Below are 15,034 nucleotides of genomic sequence, written 5' to 3' on the forward strand. Positions count from 1 at the left end.
CGGTGCTCGGGCCCTAATAATAACGAGTTGTCCCCCTGTCACAGGGGGACGTAGGGCCCTCGCATAACAGCGCAAATCGTACCGGGCCAAACCGAGAAACCGGTGAAAGTAATTTTGAGGTCTTAATTGAGTGTGCCAATTTTCAAGAGTTTTCTATCCAAATAAACATGTGAAATATCCAATTAAAATACAGGTGGTGCTATACCGCTGTTAAAACACATGTATTTAAAATTCTAATTCTAGATCAAACAACAGCCTCAGATAAGCAGGCCGGTCAAATTTTGTGAGCTTTTATCTCTTATAACTTCCTCAAAACACCTAGCATTACCTAGGTGTCAACCTACGGTTTTGATGTGGCATCTCAATAATTCAACAGTCTGCCATTTCCTCCTCGTTTGAGATATCGACTATTTCTTCATAATTTATCATCAAATATGTTCAATGTTTATTTTTACCAAATACCAAGAGAATTCAACAAAATTTCTAGGAGTAGTTTGACAACATACACAAAAAATGTATGTAAAATGCAGATGTTTCAAAATGGCCGACTTCCTGTTGGGCGGAGTCAGTCCTACCAATACTGAAAACGTGTCTAATGATGTCTCTTGTGTTTTTGCCAAGTTTCAGGAATTTTCAATCATCTATGTTCTGACCGTGTCATGGTTTCACTTTGGTTTAGTGTTGCGTCTTTAGTCAATCAATTGACTGCCATTACGTCACCGTTTTAGCGATCAACTATTCCTTTGGCGATTTTCATCAACTGTGTCTGATGTTCATTCACAGCTAATTTAGAGGTAATCTGACAAAGACTTTAGAAGCAGTTTAAATGAGTTTGTGAAAAAAGTGTAAAAATATTACAAATTCCAATATGGCCGACTTCTTGTTGGACGGAGCTAATACAAGCCAATTGCAAATATGTGCAGAGTCAAAGTATCTACGCTCCTACCAAAATTTGAGAAGATTAGACAAATTTTGACACATCCACAGCTAATTTATTAACCGTACAAATTAGGGGGCGCTCTAGAGTCAGCTAGCTACACATGAAAAAATTATCACAATATTTGTAAAGTGTTTTAAGGTCTTACAGAATCTGACAATTTTCAAGAGTTTTTGAGCATTCCCATAATGTCAAATATGCATTGAAACCTAGGTGGCGCTATAGAGCCAATGAAATACGTATATATGAAATTTGAATTTTTGATCCAAGTACCACTTAAATCAAGCAGGCCTGTAAAGTTTCGAGAGTTTTCAACCTTTTTAACCTCCTCAAACACCTACCAACACCAGAATGTATTCACTTCCTGTTTTAATGAGGTATCTCGAGCAACTCAACTGTCCGCCATTTCGTCGCCGTTTAAGATATCGACTATTCCTTCGCAATTTATCATCAGGTGTGTTAGTAGTTTATTACTGAAAAATATCAAGAGTATTCAATAAATTCCCTAGGAGGAGTTCGACAAAGTATGCAAAAAATGTGTGTAAAATGCACTTATTTCAAAATGGCCGACTTCCTGTTGGGCGGATTCAGTCTTACCAATACTAAAAACGTGTCTTATGATGTCTCTCGTGTTTTTGCCAAGTTTCATGAATTTTCAATCATCTGTGTTATGACCGTGTCATGGTTTCACTTTTGTTTAGTGTTGCGTCTCCATTAAATTAATTGCCTGCCATTACATCATCGTTTCAGCTATCGACTATTCCTTCGCAATTTATCACCAAGTATGTCTGGAGCCTACCCACGCCCAATTTAGAGATAATCTGACAAAGACTCTAGGAGGAGTTTGAATGAGTTCGTGAAAAATGTGTAAAAATTCCACAAATTTCAAAATGGCCGACTTCCTGTTGGGCGGAGCTAATACCAGCCAATGGGTAATATGTGCGGGATGATACTTTCTATGTTGTTGCCAAAAATCGAGAATATTGGAGAAATTTTGAGACAGCTACAGCTAATTTAATGGCCTAAATAAAATAGGGGGCGCTGTAGAGTCATCTAGCTACACATGAGAAAAACGACAAAATATTTCTAAATCATTTCAAAGACTTATTGAATCTGCCAATTATCAAGAGGCTGAGAGCTTTTTATAAATGTGATATAAAATAGGTGGCGCTAGAGAGCTGATGAAACACGAATTTACGAAATTCCAACTTAAGGTCAAAGTTTGGCCTAAGCCAAATAGCTCTGTAAAATTTTAGGAGATTTCAAACATCTTAACCCCTCCGAAACCCAGCGGGAAACTTTTTATTTCGCAACTTCCTGTCAAAATGGCCGACTTCCTGTTGGGCGGAGTCAAATAAAACCAAGTGATTCTTGTTGTTTATGAGGAGGTCAATGAGCGTACCAAAGTTGGTGCACGTTGGACAAACTTCATCTCGGCCAATGCCGATGTTTGGTGGCGCTATAGAGCTCCTGAACCACGGCAAAGTCCAGCCTCTATGGAACTTTACAATTTTCGCCGAGTTTGAGGCCTGTGCCAAAATGCGTGAGTTTTCGAGTATCGGAAATGCCTCAAAAATGGACGCAAAGAGGCAGAATAATAATAATAATAATAATAATAACGAGTTGTCCCCCTGTCACAGGGGGACGTAGGGCCCTCGCACAACAGCGCAAATCGTACCGGGCCAAACCGAGAAACCGGTAGAAGTAATTTTAAGGTCTTATTGAGTGTGCCATTTTTCAAGAGTTTTCTATCCTGTTAAACACGTGAAATATCCATTTAAAATACAGGTGGCGCTTTAGCGCTTTTAAAATACATGTATTTGAAATTCTAATTCTACATCAAAGAACAGCCTTAGATAAGCAGGCCGGTCAAATTTTGTGAGTTTTTCTCCGTTATAACCTCCTCAAAACACCTGGCATTACCTAGGTTTTGACCTCCTGTTTTGATGTGGCATTTCACAAATTCAACCATCTGCCATTTCGTCCTCGTTAGAGATATCGACTATTCCTTCACAATTTATCATCAGATATGTTCAATGTTTATTTTTACCAAATACCAAGAGAATTCAACAAATTTGCTAGGAGTAGTTTGACAATGTACACAAAAAATGTGTGTAAAATGCAGATATTTCAAAATGGCCGACTTCCTGTTGGGCGGAGTCAGTCCTACCAATGCTGAAAATGTGTGTAATGATGTCTTTTGTGTTTTTGCCAAGTTTCATGAATTTTCAAAAATCTGTTTTCTGACCGTGTCATGGTTTCACTTTGGTTTAGTGTTGCGTCTCTAGTGAATCAATTGCTCGCCATTGGGTCACCGTTTTACCGATCAACTAATCCTTTGGCAATTTTCATCAAATATGTCTGTTGTTCATTTACAGCGAAATAAGAGGTAATCTGACAAAGACTTTAGGAGCAGTTTAAATGAGTTTGTGAAAAATGTGTAAAAATATTACAAATTCCAATATGGCCGACTTCCTGTTGGGCGGAGCTAATACAAGCCAATTGCAAATATGTGCAGGGTCATACTATCTACACTCCTACCAAAATTTGAGAAGATTAGACAAATTTTGACACATCCACAGCTAATTTAAAAAATGAACAAATTAGGGGGCGCTGTAGAGTCCGCTAGCTATACATGAAAAAATTGTCAAAATATTTGTAAAGTGTTTTTAGGTCTTATGCAATCTGTCAATTTTCAAGAGGTTTTGAGCATTCCCGTAATGTCAAATATGCATTGAAACCTAGGTGGAGCTATAGAGCCAATGAAATACATATATATGAAATTTTAATTTCAGATCAAACTACTGCTTAAATCAAGCAGGCCTGTAAATTTTCGAGAGTTTTCAACCTTTTTAACCTCCTCAAACACCTACTAACACCAGAATGTATTCACTTCCTGTTTTAACGGGGCATCTCAAGCAATTCAACTGTCCGCCATTTCGTCCTCGTTTAAGATATCGACTATTCCTTCGCAATTTACAATCAAGTATGTTAGCAGTTTATTACAGACAAATATCAAGAGTATTCAACAAATTCCCTAGGAGGAGTTCGACAAAGTATGCAAAAAATGTGTGTAAAACACACTTTTTTCAAAATGGCCGACTTCCTGTTGGGCGGAGTCAGTCTTACCAATACTAAAAACGTGTCTTATGATGTCTCTTGTGTTTTTGCCAAGTTTCATGAATTTTCAATCATCTGTTTTATGACCGTGTCATGGTTTCACTTTTGTTTAGTGTTGCTTCTCCATTAAATTAATTGCCTGCCATTACGTCATCGTTTCAGCTATCGACTATTCCTTCGCAATTTATCACCACGTATGTCTGGAGCCTTCCCATGCCCAATTTAGAGATAATCTGACAAAGACTCTAGGAGGAGTTTGAATGAGTTCGTGAAAAATGTGTAAATATTCCACAAATTTCAAAATGGCCGACTTCCTGTTGGGCGGAGCTAATACCAGCCAATGGGTAATATGTGCGGGACGATACTCTCTATGTTGTTGCCAAAAATCGAGAATATTGGAGAAATTTTGAGACAGCTACAGCTAATTTAATGGCCTAAATAAAATAGGGGGCGCTGTAGAGTCATCTAGCTACACATGAGAAAAACGACAAAATATTTCTAAATCATTTCAAAGACTTATTGAATCTGCCAATTATCAAGAGGCTGAGAGCTTTTTATAAATGTGATATAAAATAGGTGGCGCTAGAGAGCTGATGAAACACGAATTTACGAAATTCCAACTGAAGTTCAAAGTTTGGCCTAAGCTAAATAGCTCTGTAAAATTTTAGGAGTTTTCAAACATCTTAACCCGTCCGAAACCCAGCGGGAAACTTTTTATTTTGCAACTTCCTGTCAAAATGGCCGACTTCCTGTTGGGCGGAGTCAAATAAATCAAATTGATCCTTGTTCTTTATGAGGAGGTCAATGAGCGTACCAAAGTTGGTGTACATTGGACAAACTTCATCCCAGCCACTGCCTACGTTTGGGGGCGCTATAGAGCTCCTGAACCACGCCTAAGTCCAGCCTCTATGGAACTTTAAAATTTTCGCCGAGCTTGAGGTCTGTGCCAAAATGCGTGAGTTTTCGAGTATCGGAAATGCCTCAAAAATGGACGCAAAGAGGCAGAATAATAATAATAATAATAATAATAATAATAATAAACGGACCAAAAACAATAGGGCTTTGCACCTCCGGTGCAGGCTTCGCCTGCGCCTTCGGTGCTCGGGCCCTAATAATAATAACGAGTTGTCCCCCTGTCACAGGGGGACGTAGGGCCCTCGCACAACAGCGCAAATCGTACCGGGCCAAACCGAGAAACCGGTAAAAGTAATTTTAAGGTCTTATTGAGTGTGCCAATTTTCAAGAGTTTTCTATCCTGTTAAACACGTGAAATATCCATTTAAAATACAGGTGACGCTTTAGCGCTGTTAAAATACATGTATTTGAAATTCTAATTCTACATCAAAGAACAGCCTTAGATAAGCAGGCCGGTCAAATTTTGTGAGTTTTTCTCCGTTATAACCTCCTCAAAACACCTGGCATTACCTAGGTTTTCACCTCCTGTTTTGATGTGGCATCTCACAAATTCAACCATCTGCCATTTCGTCCTCGTTTGAGATATCGACTATTCCTTCACAATTTATCATCAGATATGTTCAATGTTTATTTTTACCAAATACCAAGAGAATTCAACAAATTTGCTAGGAGTAGTTTGACAATGTACACAAAAAATGTGTGTAAAATGCAGATATTTCAAAATGGCCGACTTCCTGTTGGGCGGAGTCAGTCCTACCAATGCTGAAAATGTGTGTAATGATGTCTTTTGTGTTTTTGCCAAGTTTCATGAATTTTCAAAAATCTGTTTTCTGACCGTGTCATGGTTTCACTTTGGTTTAGTGTTGCGTCTCTAGTGAATCAATTGCTCGCCATTGGGTCACCGTTTTACCGATCAACTATTCCTTTGGCAATTATCATCAAATATGTCTTTTGTTCATTTACAGCGAAATAAGAGGTAATCTGACAAAGACTTTAGGAGCAGTTTAAATTAGTTTGTGAAAAATTTGTAAAAATATTACAAATTCCAATATGGCCGACTTCCTGTTGGGCGGAGCTAATACAAGCCAATTGCAAATATGTGCAGGGTCATACTATCTACGATCCTACCAAAATTTGAGAAGATTAGACAAATTTTGACACATCCACAGCTAATTTATTAAACGAACAAATTAGGGGGCGCTGTAGAGTCCGCTAGCTATACATGAAAAAATTGTCAAAATATTTGTAAAGTGTTATTAGGTCTTATGCAATCTGTCAATTTTCAAGAGGTTTTGAGCATTCCCGTAATGTCAAATATGCATTGAAACCTAGGTGGCGCTATAGAGCCAATGAAATACGTATATATGAAATTTTAATTTCAGATCAAACTACTGCTTAAATCAAGCAGGCCTGTAAATTTTCAAGAGTTTTCAACCTTTTTAACCTCCTCAAACACCTACTAACACCAGAATGTATTCACTTCCTGTTTTAACGGGGCATCTCAAGCAATTCAACTGTCCGCCATTTCGTCCTCGTTTAAGATATCGACTATTCCTTCGCAATTTATCATCAGGTGTGTTAGTAGTTTATTACTGACAAATATCAAGAGTATTCAACCAATTCCCTAGGAGGAGTTCGACAAAGTATGCAAAAAATGTGTGCAAAATGCACATATTTCAAAATGGCCGACTTCCTGTTGGGCGGAGTCAATCATTCCAATACTAAAAACGTGTCTTATGATGTCTCTTGTGTTTTTACCAAGTTTCATGATTTTTCAATAATCTGTTTTATGACTGTGTCATGGTTTCACTTTGATCTAGTGTTGCGTCTCCATTAAATTAATTGTCCGCCATTACGTCATCGTTTCAGCTATCGACTATTCCTTCGCAATTTATCACCATGTATGTCTGGAGCCTATCCATACCAAATTTAGAGGTAATATGACAAAGACTCTAGGAGGAGTTTGAATGAGTTCGTGAAAAATGTGTAAAAATTCCACAAATTTCAAAATGGCCGACTTCCTGTTGGGCGGAGCTAGTACAAGCCTAAGGGTAATATGTGCGGGATGATAGTTTCTATGTTGTTGCCAAAAATCAAGAATATTGGAGAAATTTTGAGACAGCTACAGCTAATTTAATGGCCTAAACAAAATAGGGGGCGCTGTAGAGTCCTCTAGCTAAACATGAGAAAAACGACAAAATATTCCTAAATCATTTCAAAGACTTATTGAATCTGCCAATTATCAAGAGGCTGAGAGCTTTTCATAAATATGATATAAAATAGGTGGCGCTAGAGAGCTGATGAAAGACGAATTTACGAAATTCCAACTTACGGTCAAAGTATGGCCTAAGCCAAATAGCTCTGTAAAATTTTAGGAGTTTTCAAACATCCTAACCCCTCCGAAACCCAGCGGGAAACTTTTTATTTTGCAACTTCCTGTCAAAATGGCCGACTTCCTGTTGGGCGGAGTCAAATAAAACCTAGTGATTCTTGTTGTTTATGAGGAGGTCAATGAGCGTACCAAAGTTGGTGCACGTTGGACAAACTTCATCCCGGCCACTGCCGACGTTTGGGGGCGCTATAGAGCTCCTGAACAACGCCAAAGTCCAGCCTCTATGGAACTTTAAAATTTTCGCCGAGCTTGAGGTCTGTGGCAAAATGCGTGAGTTTTCGAGTATCGGAAATGCCTCAAAAATGGACGCAAAGAGGCAGAATAATAATAATAATAATAATAATAAACGGACCAAAAACAATAGGGCTTTGCACCTCCGGTGCAGGCTTCGCCTGCGCCTTCGGTGCTCGGGCCCTAATAAACGGACCAAAAACAATAGGGCTTTGCACCTCCGGTGCAGGCTTCGCCTGCGCCTTCGGTGCTCGGGCCCTAATAAACGGACCAAAAACAATAGGGCTTTGCACCTCCGGTGCAGGCTTCGCCTGCGCCTTCGGTGCTCGGGCCCTAATAATAATAATAATAATAATAATAATAATAAACGGACCAAAAACAATAGGGCTTTGCACCTCCGGTGCAGGCTTCGCCTGCGCCTTCGGTGCTCGGGCCCTAAAAATACAGTGTACACATTTTTGGTCATACCGCCCAGCACTATTCTGAATGTTGGCCAAATTCTTAATATTAAGAAATTGGGATTATAAAATTATAAATAATAATATTATAAAATGTGTAAGTCAGCCCTGATTGCAGATGTCTGACTCTGTCCAGATGAAGATGTGCAGATGTGGATCTTGATTTTATTGTGTTCTTTTTGCTTCATCATCATCCGCTCCCCCTGTAGCTCCTCCTCGCTCGGCTTCATTCTGATTCAGATTCATCTCCTGTTCTGCTGCTGCTGCTGCTCTGAATCCTCTGGTCTTTATCCTGCTGTTCATTCTGCTCTCGCTGCTGTAGACTGTCAGCACTGTAGTCAGGAATACACACTCATCCACCTTCTCCATGTTTCTGTTTCTCCATACTTTTCATTTTATCACCTTTACAGACCATAATTAACATGCAAGACTGACACTAATGCATACAGAATTAGATGCATACAGAGTACCATGCATGTTCTACTGCATTCATATTTACATCAATATTTACAATATTATGTTTATTTAAGTGTGTGCATTGGCATTGGCAACATTCAAATCAGAAAAAAAATATTTTCCTTTTTAATAATATTCATTTATTCATAAATCACAGTTTTTTACATTTATACATTAATTATACATATGCATTATACATGTTTGTTTTTAATGTTTTTATTGCGTTAAAATTATAATTAGTTATAGTTTCATATTAAACTAAGCAATTTTTGTATTTATGTTTATACTGATCACATCGATCATGGTAATATTTTCTTCCATTTTGTAACTATTATGACATTCAGAATATATATATTGTATAATGTACAACGTATCTATGGGGAATTTAATTCTATTTACTTTGTTTTATAAATGCAAAAATTACTATGAAAAATGACTATACTATACAGGTGGTGACCCTCTAATGCTGCTGCACCCAGCCTTAGTGTAAATCTGTAAATCTAAGCTTACTGCAGATAAATGGAAGCACTTTAATCTCCCAAATAAACAGTTTTCAGAAGAGAAATCTGTGCAGATTAACATCCAGCACCAGATTATAATCTGGTGCACATTAGGTATGAAAATTTACCAGAAAATAGACGTTCATTGATAGTGCACCTTATAGTGCGAAAAATATGGTAAGTTCCAGAGTATTTTTGTATAAATGAAGCTGACGTAGGCCACTTTTAAGAGCGGCAGAGCCGCATCAGAAGCTGAAACAGGTTATTAAAGGTTATAACAGGTTATAAAGTGACCCGTTTCTCTCTGCTCAGCCGGACGAGGGGTTTACCATCAAGCGATCAGGTTCTTTGGACTACTCCCCGCATCCAGGGATGTATTGGATAAGGTATGCCCACTGTGCCGGCGAGCCAAGCTGCAGTGTGTCCATGGCAAAGTGCTGACGGTCTCCATCAACCCTCTCCTCACCTTCCTCACCCTCCTCACCCTCCATACCCTGCTTTCCGCTGCTTCTCGCTTCACCTGGTCAAGAGACACCTGAGCTTTCTGAGCCACACCTCTGCTCTGATCTCGCACTGCATCGATTTAATCACTGCGAAAAAAAAGGCTTTATCCATCGTCTGATGTCTGTGTGTGTATGTGTGTTTAGTGTGTGTGTGTGTGTGTGTGTGTGTGTGTGTGTGTGTTTTACCTGAGTGTATATGGTGTTATGGAATGTAATGGGATGTGTTACATTCTGGATCATGTTGGGAGTAAGATGTTCATGTTGCTTTTTTTCTCCCAGAGCTTGTTAAAAATGTGTGTTTTTTGGCTTTTTGTATGTGTGTGTGTGTGTGTGTGTGTGTGTGTGTGTGTGTGTGCGGTTGACGTATTCCTCACACAGCTTGTTAAAAGAACCAAGAAAGAACCGAACAGGTTGTTTCAGAATGCCCACACTCACCTTTCACTTTTCTACACCTCCACAGTGCTCCTCACACTAACGCTTCTAATGCTTGAGATCGAACCACGGCTCACAACCAGATACTCAATTATTACAGCTCTATTAACATTTCAATAATTTCATGTGATCATGTGCAACACTTTTTAATCATGTTTATTTTACTGTTTAGAGATGGTTTGTAAAATAAAAAGGTCAATATGAAGTATAAACACACAGGCTTCTAATGCAATGGAAAATATATATATATATATATATTAAATATTTTAGTTGGGCTCTGAGTAGCCCAGTGGTCTAAAGCTCTGCCACTATGATTGGGAGATTGCTATGATTGGTTCGAATCCCAGTCATGCAGCTTGCCATCAGCTGCCGGAGTCCCGAGAGAACACAATTGTCCTTGTCTCTGGGTGGGTACAGTACAGTAGATGGCACTCTCTCTTTCTCCTTATCACTCCTAGGATGATGTGGATCAGCACAAGGCTGCATCTGTGAGCTGATGTATCAGAACCGATTAAAAAGTCTAATAAAAAAAACGAATAAAAATTAAAAAGTCTTATAATAAAAACCAATAAAAAATAAATAAAATGAATAATAAATAATAAAAAATGTAACTAAAACAAATCTGTCTGTTTTCTTGTTTGTTTGTTTTTTTAATCAGACCACCGCTCTTGATAAGGAGAGGCAGGTTCTCAGACGAAGACGCCACCAGGATGTGAGATCGACTCTTTCCGTTCGTTCTCCACACGGAGTTCTCCAGTCCAACCTCTCCGCCGGAGCCGCCGCCCCCAGCCTCTCCCCCGCAGAGTTCACCTCCGAGTCCGAGGACTACTCGCCCAGCTCCGCAGAGACCGTACGCTCCCCCAACTCTCCCTTCTAACACCCCCCAGCCCTCAGACCCCAACACGGAGGAGTGGAGAGGAGGTTAAACTGGACTGGTATGATGATGATGATGATCTGGGACTGAGTGCTCTACAGAGCTCTGCACAAAACTGCATGTTTTTAATCTGTTTTATTTAAAAGATAAAAAAGAAGAAGAAAAGCACATCCATAAAACCCAAAAAACCATAATACCCAAAAGTCAGTTCTCAGTTTGAGGTTTAGGCTCCGTCCACATGAATCCGGATAGTTTTAAAAACTAGGTAAATATCAGCTAGCGGTTTGTCCCATGTAAGTTGTTTTAACATGGTAAACATGCAGGCTACAGTCTGATATACTCACCTCTAAACTGTGAAAGAGCTAGCGCTTAGCGCTGTGGTTAGCAGCTAATGCTAATGCTATTGCTGCTCCAGTCTGGGTGCTGGAGAAATGTCACTTAATAAAAAAGAAGCACAGGTAATTTCCAAAAGCACACTGAATAAATCCTTCTTAATTCATCTATAGGTAAATAAATAATACAATTTCTGCCCATAATTAAAGCACAAAGTTTCATTTACATAATGAAACGAAAGTAGGATTTTCCTTTATTTAGTTAGAAAGGTGTAAACTGAGGCCACTTTTGATTATATAGCAGATCACAAACAAATTATCTGTAATAGACGTCTAAAATCCAGAGTTATTTGGAGTTTATTCATGTTCATATTCTTAAATCCTAGTCTACTTCTTCAAAAAAAAGCATCAAAACTACCCTGAGATATTATAATACAGTAAATAAAGGATCTACACTGCCAGGTGTAAAACCAAACTAAACCATTATTACTGTCCCCTTTCCAAAAATACAGTTCAGTACCAGCATTTAAAAAAGTTTAATCATGATTTATTCACAGAATATTGTTGTGATTTAATTCTATATTTTTAAGGGTTCTGATTCTTTTAATCACATTTACAAACCCACTATCCAATGCTTAGTCCTAAGAAAGAAAAAAATGTGATTAATCATGATTAATCCCATAATCCTCTTGTGATGAATTTGATTTTTTTTGTTTAATCAATTGACAACACAACTAATATATTTGCTTAGGAAGACCCACAGGGGCACGATTGTCTTGATTTACAAACCCACTATTTTTATTAATTTTTTCATCACAAAAAAGAAAAATAGCTTAAAACCATAAATTATAAACCTTATACGGACATGATTGAACTACAAAATAGCACTTTAGACTTCAGACGTCTATTATATTTGAATTTTTCTCTAGCGCCCACTTGTGGCTGTGATGGGTAGTGCAGAGATGAAATCCTTCTCCAGCATTTTATTTAAAAAATTAACCCTCAACAACCAGACCTTTCTCCTTCTGATAGAGAAAATCTGCTAAACCTTAAGATCAGAATCTTCCACTGAAGTGATGAAACCTCAATAGGTATTATATGATATATATTTCTTTTGTACAAAGATGTTTCTACATTTATTCAGTTTTCTTTTTATATTTATTAATATTATTATTATTATTATTACTCCAGTGTTATTTATTTACTTATTTCCTCAGATTCACGCATTTACACACAGTTAAGATCTTATTATTAATTTTAATCTGTTTTTAAGTGTGACTCTAGAAGGTTAAATCAGCCTGTGACGTGTAGAACCTACAGAAAGTGTGTTTTTAGTAGATCCTGCTCCAGGAATCGGTTGAATAACTTTAACTCCTAACTGAACTTGAGTCTTTTTTATTGACAGGTGCTGTTTTAAATATACTAGAAATGAAATTAGGTGTATATGGAGCGTCTGTTGATGATCTGTCGATCACGCCAAGCTTGCTGCTATTAATGTTCTGTTAATCTGTTCGGCACAATAATGTAGTTCACTGTAAAATTAGAGTTTTAAAGAACATTATGGAGAAATGGGAGAGATGAGCAGCTGCTGATTTGCTTCTTACACCATTAATTAATCACGTCTCTGTTTCGCTCGATCGTAAAGAAGGAAAAACACCAAGATTATGTGCATTTAAAGGGTCTTTTTAAGATAATCTTCTTCTGGTGACTGTGATTGTATTGTTTGGGCTGAAGATTGAGATTTTAGTTTCTGGAAGATGAATCAGTTCTGACCTGTGAAACATTGAAATTCTGAAAATGTTGAATCTGAATTGAATCTGAATGGAGGTTTTAGCATTTGCAGTAGTTTTTTTTTTTTTATAATTATAAACAGTGGCCTAAAAATTAGAAGCAGAGAAAAGCACAAAAATAAAATGCTAAAAGTATAAAATACTAAAAACTGGACGCTATTGGTTTAAAGGAAGGCTGCTTAAAACCTCAAATCAGAAAGATTTGGGATAATAATAGAGTTTTTTTTACATAAACTTTAGCTTTTATTCCATTACAGACAGTGTGAACCCAAGATATTTCACGTTTTATCTAAAGTTTTATCTAAAGTTCTAAAAAAAAGGTTTGTGAAAGTAAAGAATCACTTTATCACTTTGTAATGTTTTTTTTGTAATCTTAAGATATCTAACAATACTTCCATAATTGAGCTTTTACTCCCTTCTGCAGCTGCAATATTTATTATACAGCTCTGGATAAAAAAAAAATATATATTACTTTAAAATGATGAGTTTCTTTGATTTTACCAAATTGAAAGATCCAAAGTGTTGAAGTGAAATTAAGAGTGTAGTAAACGTGAACAATTAAATTAAGTAAATAATTTTTGAAAGCGATAAGATGGAGAAAAAAAAAAACACTAAAACAAGACTGCTGCAATCACTAAAACCACATTTTTGGGACAGATACACTGTTTTTTATAATGACGACAATGGTTTGAACAGTGCATCATCTTGATATTGAATGTTTTAATTAATATAAGCTTTTATTCTTGAATGTGAACAATTTGTTCTATTCATCTCCTATTTGTTTCCTTTCACCTACTTAAACATATAAGGGTTATTTTATTTATTCATTTATTATTTTAAGCCATCCACTGTATAGTTCTTATATTGAATTTATACTGAAAATTTCCTATCTTGTTTATCACTGGTTTTTAATCTCTGCTAACTCTGTTAAATCCATGTACACACCTTCCAGACAGAAGTATGCATCCACTAATCTACTATATGCTTTTATACGCTAGCATTATCTACTGCAGAAGTCCTAAATCCTGGTCCTGGCACCTCCAGTCCTGCAAATATATTCCTTTTTCCCGTCTTGTTTAATTCATAAACTCATTAACATCCATTTCAGAGCTGCAGTGGGTGAGTTTAATGCAGGCAAACCTCTACAACTATACTCTACAATTATAAACCATAGTTTATTTCATGATCCATAATTTAAAAATGGGCCTCTATCCTTAAAAAGGCATCAGAGACATGATGAACTGATGAACTGATAAACTGATGAACTGATGAACTGATGAACTGATGAACCGATGAACTGATGAACTGATGAACTGATGAGCAGCACAACAGAAACGTGGAGTGTGGAGAAGAGTGTTACAAAACAACAGCATGCAAAGTGCTTTTTTTCATTTAATAATAGAGATAAAACACATTTATCTGCTGTGTGATTGTATAAAATACTTCTGTAACAGATCCTATGTGAATAAGCTCTGATTAACCTCCTGTTTTATATTAATTTATTATATTTTTTATTTTAGATAGGACACTGATCACACTGTATGAAGGTCACAATGTACCATTCGCTATTTGAGAAGCTATTCTAGATCATATGCAAAGTCCAGTGAGCAGATTACTGATTGTATGTTTAAAGCCGTATGATTGGCTGGCTCTTTGTTGTCTCTGTTTTTTTGAACATGTAGTGAAACAGCTTTTCTCCTGACTGTCAGCAGGGCCCGAGTAGCATTCATCCAACAGCGGTGCCCTCAGAAACAGAACAAACCCTGGAATAAACTGTTTCCTGAATAAAACCGTCTCTTTTTTAATGCTCTAGAAATATTATGGTCAGAATACATTGAAAATTAATTTATAAAGGATATTCAACAATAATAAGATTAACAGAGGAAGTGAAAAGCATTGATTATCTGTATCTACAGTGAAGTAAACACTTCTGGCTGAATAATCTTCTTACTGTCCCCAATTGAACCCTCCCAAAGAGATGTATATTTCACAACTTGAGAAAGGTAGGAAACTGTGGCTGATTTTTAAAACTGTTATCTAAGTAAATCAATTATTATTATTATTATTATTATTATTATTATTATTATTATTATT

General features: G+C 37.1%; 1 protein-coding gene across 3 annotated transcripts in view; it reads left to right on the forward strand.

Annotated features, from left to right (window-relative positions):
- dclk1b (doublecortin-like kinase 1b) overlaps window positions 1-14,730 on the forward strand; it is a 55,497-nt gene extending 40,767 nt beyond the window's left edge. For 2 of the 3 annotated variants that reach the window (XM_007258528.4, XM_007258530.3), the window contains one exon: window positions 10,603-14,730. In XM_007258528.4, coding sequence (XP_007258590.3) covers window positions 10,603-10,821 — 219 coding nt within the window. In that variant the 3' untranslated portion in view covers window positions 10,822-14,730. Of the gene's footprint in view, window positions 1-9,321; window positions 9,396-10,602 lie in introns of all 3 variants that reach the window. The other variant, XM_007258529.4, reaches the window with a different exon arrangement.
- The last annotated feature ends 304 nt before the right edge of the window (window positions 14,731-15,034 follow it).

Source organism: Astyanax mexicanus, chromosome 18 (assembly GCF_023375975.1).
Source record: "Astyanax mexicanus isolate ESR-SI-001 chromosome 18, AstMex3_surface, whole genome shotgun sequence".
NCBI classification, from domain to species: Eukaryota; Metazoa; Chordata; class Actinopteri; order Characiformes; family Acestrorhamphidae; genus Astyanax; species Astyanax mexicanus.